The sequence below is a fragment of the Thunnus maccoyii genome, chromosome 13, assembly GCF_910596095.1.
Source record: "Thunnus maccoyii chromosome 13, fThuMac1.1, whole genome shotgun sequence".
NCBI lineage: Eukaryota > Metazoa > Chordata > Actinopteri > Scombriformes > Scombridae > Thunnus > Thunnus maccoyii.
In genome coordinates, this window is record NC_056545.1 from 6,704,243 (window position 1) to 6,721,782 (window position 17,540).

At 37.4% G+C, this 17,540-nt stretch overlaps 1 protein-coding gene across 2 annotated transcripts in view; it reads right to left on the reverse strand.

Moving 5' to 3' along the window:
- Positions 1-9,638: 9,638 nt before the first annotated feature.
- Positions 9,639-17,540, reverse strand: part of pof1b (POF1B actin binding protein) — a 36,639-nt gene continuing 28,737 nt past the window's right edge. Inside the window, exons 8-13 of one of the 2 annotated variants that reach the window (XM_042430338.1) lie at positions 16,174-16,326; positions 15,431-15,550; positions 14,196-14,336; positions 12,811-12,881; positions 12,006-12,120; positions 9,639-9,721 (exon numbers count right to left, since the gene is read on the reverse strand). In XM_042430338.1, coding sequence (XP_042286272.1) covers positions 9,716-9,721; positions 12,006-12,120; positions 12,811-12,881; positions 14,196-14,336; positions 15,431-15,550; positions 16,174-16,326 — 606 coding nt within the window. In that variant the 3' untranslated portion in view covers positions 9,639-9,715. Of the gene's footprint in view, positions 9,767-12,005; positions 12,121-12,810; positions 12,882-14,195; positions 14,337-15,430; positions 15,551-16,173; positions 16,327-17,540 lie in introns of both variants that reach the window. The other variant, XM_042430337.1, reaches the window with a different exon arrangement.

Consider the following 17,540-nt stretch of genomic DNA (forward strand, 5'->3'; position numbering starts at 1 on the left):
GAAAAATGAAGCCAATGCGGAAGTGACAAAAACTGCAGTTCCTCAAATGGCCACTTGAGGCTGGCTTCAAAAGTGAGTCAATCAGAAATAACAGCAGAATTACAGCAGAAATAAACATATTTACAGCCTGGTACAAAAAAACGGTTTTGGTGTCTATAGCTAATTTCCCCGTTCATGACAACTGTACAGGGGTTAAAAAAACTCCCTCATTTAAATCGTATTAAGCCGTAAAGTTATGCATAATTAAGGACGTGGCTGCTTTAAGTGACAGGTTGCTAGATGCTAGGTGACTTGTTTCAGGCTTCATTCGGCCCGCCTCAGCTCCACCTCTTTGCCCATTTTGGATTAGCCGGGAGTTAGGCGGAGTCAGGCACTGCCAAGATGGCGGTGGCCGGAGCCGCCCACTTTGAGCTTCAAAACCGCTCTTCAGAAACCAACGGGTGACGTCACGGTGGCTACAAACCATATTTTTACAGTCTTACACTAAACTAAGATGGTGAACATGATAAACATCATACCTGCTGCACATCATTCGGAGCATGTTAGCTTGCTGATGATGGCATTTCTACCGCTGTACTTAAAGAATGTGGCTGGGGATTTTCTATATTATTCTTATTGTCAACAAATCTGAAGTGCAGAGCTAAACCAACCATGAATTGATCCTACTTACAAGTATTGAGTGTATCCAAAGCCTGATATACATAGATATAAAGGGCTCATTCTAAGGTAACAAACACACGATTCTTATTTTCAGATGATTATACACTAATTAAAACATACTCATGAATATTATATTCCATTCCTGCCAAGTCCGTCCTACTAGATGCCACTAAATTCTACACTCTGCACCTTTAAGGAGTATGTTATCACACTCAAAGTAGTGAAAAATAGTCACTCTGAGGTATTATCCAGATGTCATACCATATGTACCAGAGGTTAAATTTGAGCAGGAGAAACTGAGAGCTGTGAGAAATACTGACACTGGCCTTTCATCACACCATAAAATGTGAATGGAAAGCTTCAAATGTGTATAGAGGAGCATAATTACATCAAAATGGATGAAAGATGAGAGCTGTCAACACTTTCCTGGCAGGGTGGAGAGACAGAGAAAGAGAGATGGGGGAAGAGAGAGAGCGTGAAGCGGAGAGTGATGACTATAATGACTGGTGGAAAACTGAAAATATCCAGACTGATGAGATGCAACCTGGACATTCACCCAGACCTGGCAACCCAAAAGGCTGTTATATCTGTAGCAAAAGAAATAGTGATACTTTTATTGTTTTTATTACTTATACAAACTATTACTATGTACTTCAATTCATGAGTAATGTTTTCCTTTTGAAATACTATCAGTGAAGTTTAAGTTTAAAGTCTTCTGGTGTCAGAAGACTCTTAAAAAACTCAGTAGTTGATACCAGTAATGCTAGTTTTAGGCTACCTCAACAGTTCTGAGGTGACATATCACTACCATCAAAATATGAATGGAGAATTGATCTTACACTGATATTAACTAACCAATAATTTGGTTACGACGTGCTATAATAACACCTGGAGAGGAGTTTTCAAAAAGTCTTGATTAAGGTGGTTGCAACCACGACGGAGAAAGCTACTGTACATATTTCTTTAAATATTCTCTGGTTTAATAAAACTGCTTACTGGGAGAGAGGCGTTGATCATCAGGGGTTATCATAAGGTTGACATTTTTGTTTTTTTGTTTGTTTTGTTTCTCAACAACCATTGGATGTATTTCCATGAATATTCTAAATGTTATCCTGCTAAACATCGACATGTTAGCATTGTCATTGTGAGCATGTTAGCATTTAGCTCAGACGACACTGTGCCTAGTTGCTTTAACTTTCAAAATCTCAAGTCTCAAAATGACACATGAAATGAAACATTTAACCATCCAAACATTTAACCAGTGTTGCAACCTTTCATTGATGAGTTCCTCCTATTTTTTGCCAATATTGTTATCATACTTCCAATCATGCCAATAAAGCATATTGATCTGATTAGAGAGAGAGAGAGAGAGAGAGAGAGAGAGAGAGAGAGAGAGCGAGAGAGAGAGAGAGTGAGTCTGACTGGGGTGCGTAATGGGGAAGCATTGATTATGGCTGATAACTCTGGCTCTTTGATGCAGTCTCTCTCTTCCTCCCCCTGCCCGCTCTTTACACTCTAAAACCCCCGGGCCTCAGAGGATATTGAGTTTACAGAAAGAGAGAGAGAGTATACGTCAGACTCAGTAGCTCATAGCTTGAATGTGATAGAAAAAAAAGTTGTATGTATATGGTGGAGAGAGAGAGAGAGAGAGAGAGAGAGAGAGAGAGAGAGCATGTGTTTGTGTGTAGGAGATTAAATGTTCATGTGAAAAAGACAAAAATGTACATATATGATAGAGGGTATATGGGTGGGGGGAAATGTGTGTTTGCAAGTTTAAGAGTGTGTTTGTGAATGAAAGAGAAAAGTGGATGTGTGGGAGAGACATTTTGATATTGTCCTTTAAGATAATTATCACCTGACTCAACTCATTGTCTTGGTTTTTTGCCTCACAACTTTTTACTGTTTTGGTAGTTTTCAGACAGACAAAGTTAGACTGGCTGGTGAACATAATGGAGCATCTAGCAGATAAAGAACTTAATATTTCCCTCGGGAGGTGGTGGAGAAGAAAACAGAGCTAAAAGCAGAGTGAATACTGGACTTACCGTCATCAGGTGGTCAAGCACACAACTCCAAATGAACGCTAATATTGCTCAGTGTTGGCTCAATATGTAAATATGGAACTATTTGTAGTAATAGTAACTATCAACCTGCAGATAGGTGCGTTGGATCTTATGTGTCATTCTAGACGGCAATTGCCATTTATTTTGGCAGATTTGTTGGGAATAAAGGGAAAACATCAAAGATAGATTGAATATTTCTTGCATTTTTTTATGACTTGGGTGTATTGACCCTTTAAATGCCCTGATTTTGGAACATTTAAAGTCCCCCTCCTGTCAAAAACGTATTTTTTATTCTTGTTCTTTTAGTTAGACATTTGAGCGTCACTGTGCAGAATGATCTTTGTGCAGAGTTTGATACTAGGAGGGAGGAAAGTTTCTCTGTGCTCAACTTAAATCTGAGTTTAAGGCGTGTACATGAGCATGATTTGTGACATCACTACGAGTTTGGAGCCAATCAAGGGCCAGTATACAACTTCCACACGTGTAATGTGGAAACTTGAAGCCTCCAGTGCACATACACTGGACTTTTCAGTGAAATAGGAGAGATCATGTATTCAGCGGTTTAACTGTAGAAATGAAAAATATTTGCCTATAATACAGATTGTTTTTTCATTTTACTGAGTTTTTAATAAGGTTGCTGCATTTCTTGTGGAAAAAGGGGAGGATTTTTACATCTCTTAAAACATGTCTGGAGGGGATCTTTAAGACTCTTTTGTATTAAGTATGGAAAACAACAAGAACAACAGTAAGTATATGCCTATATTTGGCAAAGACGACCAAAAACAAACACATCAGACGCAATTAACATCTGCAGAAGCATAATCTGTATTGTCGTCAGTGTAAACGTCACGGAGAGAAAAAATAATGATAACAGGCAGAGTCAGGAGGTAATTCATACACTTAGTTTGTTCCTGTGATTCAAACCCACAGACAGACAACAAGCTTCCAATTTCTGACAATTTCGGCAGCACTGGATAAACATTTCTACGTCATACCCTGTTTTTCAAGGGGAGCACTATTACTGCACTTTGCTTTTAAAAGTTAACCTTTTAAATATGGCTGCAAGCGGCGAACTTTGGGTCCAAGAACTTAGATGAATAATGCCAAATATGAATCGGTGGAGCAGGAGGATTACTTGGTCTGCCAAAAATAATTAATAAAATAAAAAATAATAATGAATTACTAATTAATAACTAATTATGCACGTTATTAAAGAAAATGGGGAACATGTCAGAGCTGAATCCAGGGTTAAATAACTTTTTTTTTTGTTTGTTTGTTTTTCTTTTTCAGTATAACTCATTTTTAATTCATGAGGCCTACATAGAATGGCCTGCATAATCGATTCAGTCAAGAAATATGTCAGTGACGGGAGTGAGAATATGGAGAATGATTTCAGCTATTTCATCAACTTAGCCCCAGTAGGAGAACTTTTAATATGCTATTTTGAAAGACTCTAAATGATCAATAAACTCAAAAAAATGCATAATACAAACATGCTAGACTTGAATTTCAATAAAGGTACAAAATAATAAAACCACAATAAATACAGTAAAAATAATATAGGCAAAAGATACATATAGTGTATATTTTAAACCCCTTTAGGATGGTATTTAATTGAGCCACAGTATAATCAGTTTAAAAAGTAGTCACAGTAGGTTCAAAACTGAATTTATAACAGTGTGTATAACATTATGGTTTGTAGTCCAAAATGGCATAATTTTACCTTACTGTTGGATACCTTTTCACTGTTAAATTACCAAAACCTCAAAATAAAAAAGGTTCTATTGCTTTGAAGACAATCATACTGCATTCTTCCCTTTTTAAAACAGTTTTGGAATTACCTCAAAATTAATAACCTTCCATTAATTCTTTCAAGAATTTCAATGACACTTTAAATCCTCCCTTTTTAGCATTTATAAGCGTATAAAACACTTAATAATAAATAATTTAGAACAGTGATTAAAACTTCTCCCATGAAAACGCACAGCCTCCAGTTGTAGGTGCTCCTTATATGTGTTGATATGCTTTAATAAACCCTCATGTCTGCTTTTAATCACATGATAGTATGTTATAAACATATTTATTAATGTATGTATACTGTTTAAAAATGTGTTCATAATCAGTTATAGCAATATGATTATTGGTAGTCAGACTAATTTAATCCTTTTGCATGTAATCGGTTACTTTCTTGCTGTGGTTGTGTGTCTGGACATTCATGACTGTTCGCAGTGTACTGGCTGTGATGGTTTGTGCTTTCTCTGTGGCCATGTGCGCTTTGAGAACAGTGACTGAAGTCAAAATGGTTGACAAGTCGCCAACTGAGCCAAGCCCTACAGAGCTGTGATGACCTCATTCTCTGTCTCTCTCTGCTCCATCAGCTCCACTCGTTGACCCCGAGTGAGGAGCGAGCTGCTGAGAGGAACTGGCTCCCTCTGCTGGAGATGCCTACAATAGCAACAATGTCCAGGGTCCCAGGAACTTAGAAATACTGTATGAGTCTCCCTGCTTTTAACCAAATGCATGCTGGGATACACTCCTGTAGCTGAGGATATTTAAAGGGAAAAAAAAGGGGGGAAGAGTGCTTTTTTTTTTTTTTTGGAAGAACTGCACATCATTTAACATGCATGTGATTGCTGAAAGTGCAATAGTGGATTGTTGCCCTCGAGAGTAAAGTGTTTAAAATACCAGGAAAAAATATGTGAAGAAAAACAGATAAAAGAAGGGAACAAAGAGAGCAGCAAGCAGATATTTAGGCATCCATGTGTTCATTCTTGACCTTTGGGAACTGTATATGACACAAAAATATTATTATTATTAATAATAATATTTTTACTAATATAGGTTTTCTAACTTTTTTTTAGGCTTTTTTTTAGGCTTTCGACCACATCTCAGTCTTCATTTAGCGAGTAGCGCTGCCTCAGAGGAGATGCAGCTGAAATCTCTGAAAAGCCGTTAACGTGACCATATTGCGTAAGAGATTTTGTTTATTGTGTAGTTTTTATCATGCTGTATTAAGTAAAAAAAAACAAAACACGTGCACTTTGAAATGACACATTACTGATTTTAATCACAATCTATCACAGCTGAAACATTTCTCATTGGAGAGGACTAAAGCTGCGTAGCCAGGCTAACAGCCCGAATCCCCTTGAACTGAAATATATAGAAAAATTCTTTGCATACGAAAATATATTTAGCCTATCTATTTGCAGATTAGCTCCAACCAGTTAATTTAGCTCAGCATACAATTTATTCTCCGCTGGAAAAAAAAAATAGGAACCAAGCATGCTAAACAGTGATGAGATGGCTCACCATTAGCTTGCTAACATGGTAAACACATTTAAAGGCACTTTAGATCCCATGCTAGTGAAAATATTTTACATTCTTCCTACAGAAATTCAGCTCTGTGTCCACTGGGCAGGTCTTTTCTGTCAGTAGTGTTAAAGGACATGGCTGGCGATTTTTCTATATTTTTCTTATTGTCAACAAATCTCATGTGCAGAATCAAACCGACGATGAATTAATCTACATACAAGTATTGTTTGTGTATCCAAAGCCTTACACATCTCACACCTCTGTGCCGTAGACCTCCGCTGTTGTCCAAAAACTATTAAAAACACGTCATTGAGCCACACCGTTGCACTGGGTGACACGTTCTTTCACCACAATGAGTTTGGGTATGTTAGTTTGTTTAGAAACGCTTCCAGAGACTAATAACAGTGATCAAGTTTTCAGTCTCTGGACAGTAGTTCCGTGTTACGCAGATACAATCTCTTGACTTTGTGCTACATTGTATATTGTAAATAACCTCTTGACTTTATACTGATGTTATGATATGTAGCACAACAAGCTAGGGAAGCACTGCAAAGGCGTCTACATTCCTATTCATGCTCAGTGGTGTCTGCCTTACAGGAACTACTCTCCAGAGACTGGAAATGTCATCACTGTTATTAGTCTTTTGGAGCCGTTTCTAAACAAACCAACTCGCCCAAACTTTGTGGTGAAGGAACATGTCACCCAGTGCATTGGTGTGACTCATTGACGTGTTTTAATAGTTTTGGACAACAATGGAGGTCTATACGGCACAGAGGAGTAAAATATATCAGGCTTTGGATACACACACACATACAATACTTGTGAGGAGGATTCATTTGTTGTTGGTTTGGTTCTGCACATGAAATTTGTTGACAGTAAGAAAAACATATAAAATTGCCAGCCTTAAACCAGTTCTAGTACATGGATCTGTAAATTTTACCTGATCAACAACCTGAAATAATTTAGAAGTAAATTTAAGTAACAATTTGAAACTCATCCTGACTGCCAGCATAAACGTGGTGAAAGAGCATTTAGCCTGACACATAAGTTGAATAGACAAAGAAAGCCCCAAGTTGACATAGAAAAACAAAAACAGCAGTTTATATCAGCAAACCACAAATAAATGCTCTTTTTAATGGCAGCAGGAAGGTGAAACCATCGCTGTCTCTTTAGGTTCCACTAGTTGAGAAGATTTTTTAGGTTGTGTGGCGCTATAATAAATAGAGTGTAAAGTCAGCTAGTTTCAGTGTAATGTTTTTTTGTAAACTTTCACAACCAAGCAGCAGATCAGCTGGTGAAACAGCCTGCAGCGCCTTAAAGTTGAGTTCCCAGTGGACACACAGCCTTCAACATGCTTCATTAAGTAAAAAGCCTGAACAGAGAACCAGAAAAACTCAGAAGAAAAACTCAATATACAATTTACATAATATTGTGCTTTAAAATGTTCATCCGCCATCATAAAATCACCATAAATCATGCTCCAGTTCCATACATTCAACAATCCACCCATCAACCCCGCTGTGATGCATCACACTCATGGGAGTTGATGCAAGCTTCTGCATGGCCTCTCATGGATGTGAGACATCACGCAGCCCTGACCCAGATCCCACTGTCATATACAAACACGTCAAAGCTACATAAACATACTCATGCACCTCTGAGACTATTACGACATAAAACCTCAAAATAAAAAACAATTACACAGTTGACAGATATTACCATTTAACAGAAGTAAAGCAAACAACCCGATCAGAACATTTTTCAAATGTTCGTTAAAACTGTATTACAGAGGTTCTGCTCTACAGTTATACTGAAGAAAACATTAAGTGTGCCCATCTTACAAATATATATATATATATGTACACAAATATTTACATGCAGAGTAGCAATCATGGTAACACATCTCCTTCCTTATCCCCTGGGCTAGCATGGTTGTGGTGGCTTTGTGGAGAACCTCATGCTACATGCTAGGTGGTATCGGCCTTGTCAAAACTTGCATTAGTGACAACTGGAAGATGAGACGGCACTTTTTTGGTAACTTTGGCTGCACTTGGTTCCACATTAGTGCGTCATTTTCCCCCTCAGTGATCCCATAGTGGTGAAATTCGTGATGTACAAAACGTGAGCCCTCAGCAGCATGATGTGATGTTGTCAATGAGCTGATATTTACAGCGGAAAATCCACAAACTTAATTTAACATTTTAAACTTATGTTTAAAGTCACAACTGACTAACGTTTGTAGGAGGGGCTGGGTATCGAACCTCGTTACTCTTTTGGTACTGGCAAAATTTGTCCGTGACACCAAAAATCATAAACAGTCATGTACAGATAGTGACACAGAATTTCAGATTTATAATCTTATATATCTCATATTTTTGATATTTATTGATTTAAATCATCATTTTGCCAATTTTAAAATGTATTTTAGTTACAGAACCTATTTTGTTAAGAGACAAAACTTTTTTCAAAGTAAGGTACAATGTTTATATTTCTTTTAACTTTTTTTTTTTAATTCAACATTTATTGATACCCAGCACACCTACAGCGTCTAGCCGGTACGACGTCACACTGTGGTGAATTTCGTTTTCTTCACATAAACCGAAACTCAATTTCACTTTCACAGACGCATTTTGAGGATTCCCCCTTTTTATTTAAGGGGAGACAGCATCCCTGTGGAACCAAATGCAGACTTATTGCAACGTCTGCCAAGTAGGGATGGAACAAATAATCGATACAGCAATATAGAGCAACATAAACGCCTGTGATACTGAGCCAGACGTGTGTCCAGAATGTTTAACAGTTCTGCTTTGGCGTTGTGCCTCTTCTTTTATCTCGTCCATAAATTTCTATGAAACTGAAAGCTCTTTATCATGCAGGCAATAAATACACACATTCTGCCACTTTAGGGATTTTTTTTCCCGTCTTCAGGCACATATGTTGTAATGTATCACAGATGATTGTCTTGCAGTATATAACAGAATCATTTTTGATTCCATCGTGAGCAATGTATCGCAGTTCCCAATCCTACTGTAGAGTATTAATACTCTATTTACTTTGTCAAAAAAAAATATGGAAATATGGAAATATTGTATGCTGTTTTGGTGACTTGGTGGAGACTTAAAACATCTTTTATAAACATTTATTTTATTATTTCTCACATGACATTTAATTCCAACTTCTGCCTGAGCGGTATGGAAAGCAACCAGTTAACAGCTAGCTTAGGACACAGACAGTATTTTACTTGGTTAATTGTAATGTCATGTTTGATGGCAACTGTAGGTTAATCAACCCGAATATAATAATGAGGGTGAGAAAGGAGAGGAAGTGTCTGTTCATGCCAAAATTGTTATCTCAGCTCTGATTTTTACCACAAATCGTCCGCCGTTCAGTTAAAGTCTCGCCCGGTTCAGTTGTCATGATTGCTTCATTACCGCCACCTGAATCCATCACGCAACCACCTGGCTGTAGCATCATGTGAAAATATTTGGTCTTTGATTATTGGATTTGTACCCTGTGACCAATGATTTGACCCAATTATCCCAAATTTAGGAGGGGAGAGGGGGGATTTCAACCACCACCGACCCTGGGAGCCCTGAGGATGAGGGAGGGGAGGGGAGGGGAGGGGAGGGGACAAGCATGCAGGGTGGGATAGCGGGTGACGTCTGGGTCTTCCTGTCGTTCAATCATTCCTGTCGGAGAGAAGCAGTGTGTCTTTAAGGGGTTGTAATGATTTCCTGTTTCGAAATAAACAAAACACAGGTACAGTTGTTACGTCCTTGTTCAAATAATGAGCCAATAAGCTGCAGTGAAAAAAAAAAAAAAACGTGTCTGTCTGGACATTCTGCAAAATTAAAAATGGCAGGCAGACAAATGTTCATATCTGGGACAATAAGTGTGTCGCTTAATTATCTTCAGTGAAAATTATGTTCAGTCTCGGCCATTATTCCATGTTTACTGTTAATAAAGTGCTGTGATAACAAAAAGGGAATGTTAAGTTTCTGACAAAGCTACTTCCTGGTTCAAATTTCAGCTACTGTACTTATTTTTAAAAAATGTTACTTTGGTGACTCCTAGTGGTGTTATTTTAAAAAAAAAGACCCTACATGCAGTGTTGCAAACAAAAATTCAATTAAATAATAGTTTGAAAGATGCTATAATCATGCTAAAAGAATCTACACATGCATGACTTTAGATTAGATTTGTTTGAAGTCTGACTATTTGCCCCATCAAAACCATTGTAAAGAAGTGTCTGGTAATGGTGTTACCTTGCTGTGTCTCTAAAATGAAACTGAAATATTACAACTGATAGGAATGACCACAAGTACAAAAATAAAAAAAAAACTCTAAAAATCCTAATGAGGAGCATAAATCTTCAATTTCTGATGAACAGCCCTTGTGCTGCATTTATGACGTGTAGGAAATAAGAAAATTCTGACTCAGAATTTCCTGTTTCTCGCCTCAGAGACTTCCGAAAGTAAGATGTCAGAGTACACAAGATTAGGATACAAACAAGATACTAGTGCTGCAGTACAGTTTTATCATTGCTTTTACACTCAACCTTATATTTGTAACTATCAAATCTTCACAGTATCTCGCTGTGTTATTTGCTTTTAAAGTATTTCATACATAAATAGAAAGTCTTCCACCATCAAATCCTACTTGAAGTGGATTTTCACTTTCAATTCTCATTTGTCAATAATGCAACAAACATAAAATCATCCTGTCTCGACTGTATGTTGCAATAGAGAGATGTGCATCATCCCCAATATTATACAGTTACTTATGAATAATGTGACACAAAATATGAATTTAAAGGTATTGAATTGCAAGTTTCCATCCCAGAAACGTACAGCAGTGTGTGCAACTTTCTACCACAAGGAGGCGCCAGTTCATCTGATTACAAATCTTACTCACCAGTTACAACTAGAGCTGTGTAGACAAGGAACTAGGGATGCACTAGTACTAATCCCACTGTATTACTGGATTGTCAGCTTTTACCAGCATGTAAAACTGTTTGAATGGCACAAAATCCGTTCAGTAGTTCAGTGTTACAGCAGCAACAAAACCATTAGTCTGTCACTCAGGACGATTGACAGTTATCAATTCGCAGTAAAATGCACCAAAATTTAATGTCAACATTCATCTCATAATGTTGCACAAGTGCATCTTAATACATACAGTTCAAGTGATTTACTTTTAGTTGTTTTTTTTTTGTTTGTTTGTTTGTTTTTAAGCCATTTGAGTAAGTATGAAAGCAGAATGCACAGTAACTATAAAAAAAAACTGTGGAATCATTTAGTTTAATTTGATTATTGTTTATCATCTTCATGCAAAGAAATGTAGGAATATTAAAATCTTTGCAGCAGTAAGAGTGTGTGTGTGCCTGTGTGTGTATATAAATCAAATTTACACCTCAGACTGTACATGCCAGCGCTCTTGTCCAGAACATTTACTATTGCTACTGTTTTTTGGCTTTTTGTCTTTTTCTTCAGTAAAATTTCATCCTCCTTATCTGAAGTTTGTCAGAAACGCCGTTGGGAATGAGGTTTAATCAAAAATAAGTAAATAAATCATAGTATTCTGTTGTATGATGTGCTAGAAACCCCTCACTCTCACTCTGACCTCTTCATTACTTTATTATGTCGGTGTGGAATGTAGTGCGACTCGGTGAAGCTCGTCTGTTGTACCAGCCGGCTGAGAGAGAATTTAGCACAGAGCCTCTATCGCCAGCAGGTTTATCAGAATTAGTCTGTCTGTCACTGCACAAACACTAACAGCAGCAGTGCTGAATGTCTGCTGTGTCATTACAACAAACTTTAGTGATGGTGGGTCACATGACACCTGACACCAAAATCACTCAAGTGTCCCCAGTAAAGCGTTCACTCTGGTGAACTAACATATTACCACACGCGATGTTGAGCTGTACTCAGGTTATCTCCTTCAAAATAACCTCTGCTCCTCCTCCCTGCTGACCTGTTTGATCATCTCTCCGGTTCTCTCGATGACGATGGTCTTGGCTTCTTTCACGGGCGAGGTCACCTGGTAGTCGTCGCTCAGCAGACCGAGGATAGGGTACTGGTTCCTGTACCTACAAACACACACACACACACAGAGTCACAGTCGCTATGGTTTAACCTGGATTATACTTGACATCAGGTGTATCATACATGATTATGTTCTCCGCAGTAACTATGTTTACATTGTTTCATCCACTTTGTTATACAAGCAAAGGTGAAGACTTGTTTCATTACTAAATATGAGACTATTGCCATACGTTTGCTGTATTTATTTTCTGTTATTCTCATCAAATTACATTGTGTGCATCTTACACTAAATTTCAACCATCAGCAAAGTATTTCATACTGGTTAAGCCTTAACATATAGTAAGGTAGGGCTGCAACTGACCATTATTTCCATTATTATTATTCATCTGCTGATTAGTTTTTGTCAATTAAAAATTTGGTCCATAAAATATCAGAAAATATTGAAAAATAGCAAATATAACATTTTCAAATTGCTTCTGTCATCTGACAAACTAAATCAACCATCATGTAAGACAAGAACAAGCAGGAAATTCTCACATTTGAGAAGTTTGAACCTACAAGTGTTTGGAATTTTTGCTTGAAAAATGACAAATTTACATCAAAATAAGATGCCGATTAATTTTCTGTCCATCAACTAATTGACCAAACATGTCAGCTCTGTAGAGATTGTTAAAAATAAAACTGTTGTTTCAAGTATCCGTGTAATTTCAAATTGTTTGCAGTGGTGTTTGTACCTCTTGGTGATGATGGTCTTGGTGACGCTCTTGGAGCTGTCGTTCTTCTCTTGCATCAGCTTTTTGATCTCCTGAGGGCCACAAGAGGTCAAAGGTCAGCAGGATCAGAAAGTAGCAGAAACAGCAGGTATAGAACATCTCTAGTGTGAATAGTGTTTCATAAAAATGGCTATTAATTAAAAGGTTCATTTTGTGTTTTATTATAAAAGTAGGTCTCGTCTTCTACTCTGTGTGGTTTTGAACATATACTGTGTATGTTTTTGCTACCAACTGAAATCTGTATCAGAAGACAGCATCTTTTGTCTGGTCAGATTCTTATTTACTCACTTTTTCATCAGACGGCTCCAGATTTAAATCATAATTTGACTATTTTTTGACTATATTTTAGTTTGACAACATTTAACATTTGAGAACTTTGACTTCTTTTGTGGAAAAAAAGGCCTCTATTGCTGATTTTGAAAAAAAACATATCTCCAGTCTGCTTCTCTTCACATTTTTGTAGCTGTGCCCTTTTTTAAAATCACTTTAGGGCTGCAAATTATTAGTTTCATTATCGATTAATCTGATGATAATTTTCTCAATTAATTGTTTTGTCTATAAAATGTCAGAAAATGATCATTTCTCAGAGTCAAAGTTTACGTCCTCATATATGTTGTTATGTCAGACCAACAGTACAAAAACCTGAAGATAATCAGTTGTACAGTATGACAAAGAAAATCATTAAATCATCACATTTGAGAAGCAGAGACTAGATAATATTTTTGCTTAGAAAGATAATCCGATTATCAATATAGATGCCAATTAATTTTCTTTTGCTTCAACCAACACGTGCTGCTGCAATGTGAGTGTGAGAAATTCTAACACAGGTATGCCATGCCGGCACCATGTTGTGACAAATACATTCCTGAGGTTACCAACTGACAGCTTGCTGCAGCTGGTGTTGTTCAAAAACAAACAAAAAAATGTCAGAATGCTGTTTGACCTGAAAGGAGAAAACTAATGAAATAAAGACACAAGCCCAGAGGGTGAATGTGTGCATTTCTATATAAACAGTGATAGAAACCACCTGGCTTGGTTTTCATGAGTTATACACTTGACTCTGATTTTACCCACAGTACTTGCCGTAGTTGCGTGCGCAGCTTTCCTGGGTAATGAGGGATTATTACTAACGTTTCAGGTCTGCTCACCTGCAGTTACCTCCAGATAAGAAAGACTGAAATCTGTCCAATTTGGCAGGTTTGGAAGATTTACGGAAATACTCAACAGGTTTTAACCACAGAAGGTGATGATATCAGCCAGACAAGTCCTCACTAGACTAAACAGACGTCTCCGGTTGACTAATTAACATGAGAAACACTTTTCCAAATTAGTGTTTTGTCACAGACCTCCTCCTGTCGGGTGATGGTGGTCTGCCGCTGATCCAACATGGCGAGCAGCTCTGAGATCTTCAGCTGGAGACCCTTCTCCGAGGAGGAGGATGATGACCTCTCGGTGGTGATCTCCGTGTGGATCTTTGTAATCTGGGACTGGAGGGAAGACGGTGAGCGACGAGGGAGAGAGATTAAGTATGTATGTAAATGAAGGTATGATACATTAAAGCTGTTCTTAGCGGATCTGTTCTACAAGAGATAACTTCTGTCTTCCCTCTTTTACTTTTCCAAATTAGTTCTACTTTATATCATGTTTCAGAAATCAGATGTTCAGTCAAGTGAATTTTGGATATCTAGACCAAAAGTATGTTTCAGAGGTCTTTACAATCTGTGCAACATACACCCTCCTTGGATAGGGAAAAACTAATTTCTAACTTTGAGGACACACACATCGCACAACTGTTCTCCAGTGCACAATACTTGCACTGAACCATTTCGTTATCTTGCTTCCATCAGAGTGTATTTTGCACCACCTTGATGAAAGCAGGATAACGAAAGGCAGGTTGGTACCACCTTTATCCGGCCCTGATGAAGGAAAGATAGCTAAGAATCTTTGTCGAGTGAAGTAAGGCGTACTGGAGTTGTGCAACATGTTTGATGGAAAAACTTTTCTATACTTTTCTTGCTGTAATCACTTGTACTGTTCATACTGACCGTTAGAAGAACCCTTCTTTATGCACTTTCAATGTAAGTGATGGTGGACAAAATCCTCAGTCCTTGTTTTGTGCAAAAATGTATTTAAAAGTTTATCTGAAGATAATATGAGGCTTCAGCTGTCTGAGTTAGTCAAACTCGTCGATATCAAAGTCGATATCTTCCAAAGTTACAGTCTTTTTAGTGCAAAATTCCCTCCTTGTGTTTTCCCTGGTGAGCAGCAGTGGAAGGATCGTAACAAAAAGATAAAAAAAATTGTACTAAAAAAGCTTTAACTTTGGGTGATATCAACTTGATTTGACTGATTTGTATGGCTGAAACTTCATTTAGCTTCAGAATTTTCAGATTTTTGCTCCAACTGAGGGCTGTGGATTTTGTCCCCCATCACTTACATTAAAAGTGCATTAAGAACTAACGGTCAGACTGATCGCAGCGAAACCTGGTTCAATGACAATATGGGCACCTGACTATTGTTTTGAGACAGATTTGAAAAATTGAGAACTTGTCCTTTTAACATCCTTTTATTTTGTTCTCACCCGCAGCCTTTCTATCTCCCGGTCTTTTTCTTGTCTCATGGTGCTGAGCTGATCGTTGTACTGACGTGACAACTCCTCTGTTTTGATATGCAGAGCGGAGCTGCTGGCTTGGCCTGACTGCTGTGGGACGGAGAAGACAAAGAAGGGAAAAAAAGGAAGAGAAAGATTTAAAACAGTTGATCATCATCACATTACCTGCCTCTTAATTTTTTATTTACATCTTCTTGTCAAGACTAAAATGTCTTTAATTGACTGGATCAGCGAACAATCCAAACTTCGTGTCAGGAGGCAGAAATACAAAAGTAGTTTTGGTGATGGTCCAAATCACTGTGGATGACAAGCTATTAATGCATCAATCTTTTTGAAATGTTTGGCTAAGTCTGCACATGGCAGAACAGTTGTTTTTTTTCATATTATTGCAGGTTTGATCATCTTATTTAGCAGTCATGTGTGCTTTGATGGTAATCTTGATACGGATTGATTTATTTCACAAAGAAAGAAGAAAGAAGAAGAGTTGGCATGTAAACTGAAATGTAACCACAATCACTGATCAAAGAGCTGAACAGTTTTAGCTGCCTGCACCTGAATGATTAGTATATTTGTTGATCATCTGAGTGTATGTATGTGTTGGCTCACTGTTCTGACTCCTTTCATACAATTGCATAATCGAGTGTCAGCCAGCTGGTCTCAATATTAGACTCAAACACATCAAATCAAATAAAGCGGGACGGGTGGTGCTCTACCTTCTGTCGCAGCATCTCGTTCTCTTTCTGCAGCACTCTGATCTGGCCCTCCAGCTCTTTGATCTTGAACTCGAGGCCCGAGTCGGTGCTTCGGCTGCTCAACAGCTGGCTCTCCAGGGAACGCTGGGCGGCAGTGGTTTCCTTCAGAGACAGCTGGACAGAGAAGACACGTACGCACAGCAAGTCAGAAACACACACACACACACCTAAACAAAGCAGCAGAGGGATTCACTGCTCTCTTCACTTGGCCACTAATTTCACTAAGCTGAAAAAGCTAAATGAAGCCACTTACAAATCCCTAACTTTGAGATAAATTTATGTGTAAAGATTCAGATTGTAAAGGTTTTGCTGGGAGGAGTTTAAAAAGGGCTCATTATTGATAGTTGAAAATATAAAAAAGATAATATCAGTTTATATTGTTTTGTTTTTTTTTACAAAAGGACAAAATAACCATTTTGTGTTAAAGATGTCTGAGTAAAATATTAATAAAGATGACAATAACGATGAGTAACAGTAAATTTCAAAGAGTTATTCACTTTTAAATTCTTTTAAATATCATAAATTATGCATAAAAATAGTTAAACATGAATAAAAATGCTGCCAATACAACATTTATTGCTGTTGTTTAATGCTCTGAAATTTAATTTTGGATAATTACCAACATGATTGCCAATACTGATACATGATAAACAGATATTAGACAATAATATCAGCCCACCGTAACCAGTGTTGATCAGAGAGAAATAAACACAAACACAATATGCACAAATATATATATGCTCCTGTAAAACAAATATTTGAGTAGGTAAGTGTTTCTCACAAATACAAAAATGTAGACCAAGACAGAATATTGATGAAAAACAAGCAAAACTTTGGTCCTTGTGAGAAAAAAGGTACTAAATTACTCATAATCTATGTGTAATAAACTATTACCTTCATTAATACCAGCTGGCATTTAGGTATTTTACTTATAACAGTCAATTACTTTTATGTCGCACCCTAAAGTGCTGCCAGTTTTCATCTGAAATATACTGTCACACTTAACTCAAATTACTAACACAAGCACACATCCAACAACATTAAAGATTGACTTTGAATTATGTAACAGTTAGTTCAGAAACATTAAAGCCTAACTTGACTGTCATCACAGTAAATTGTTACTTAATCTTCATTAAATTTGTTATACTTAACCCCTAATACATTTAAACACACAACTACATACAGAAACACATTTATCCCTGCATTCGCTTGTTTTAAACACACACACACACACACACACACACACACACACACACACACACACACACACACACACACACACACACACACACACACACACACACACACACACACACACACACACACAC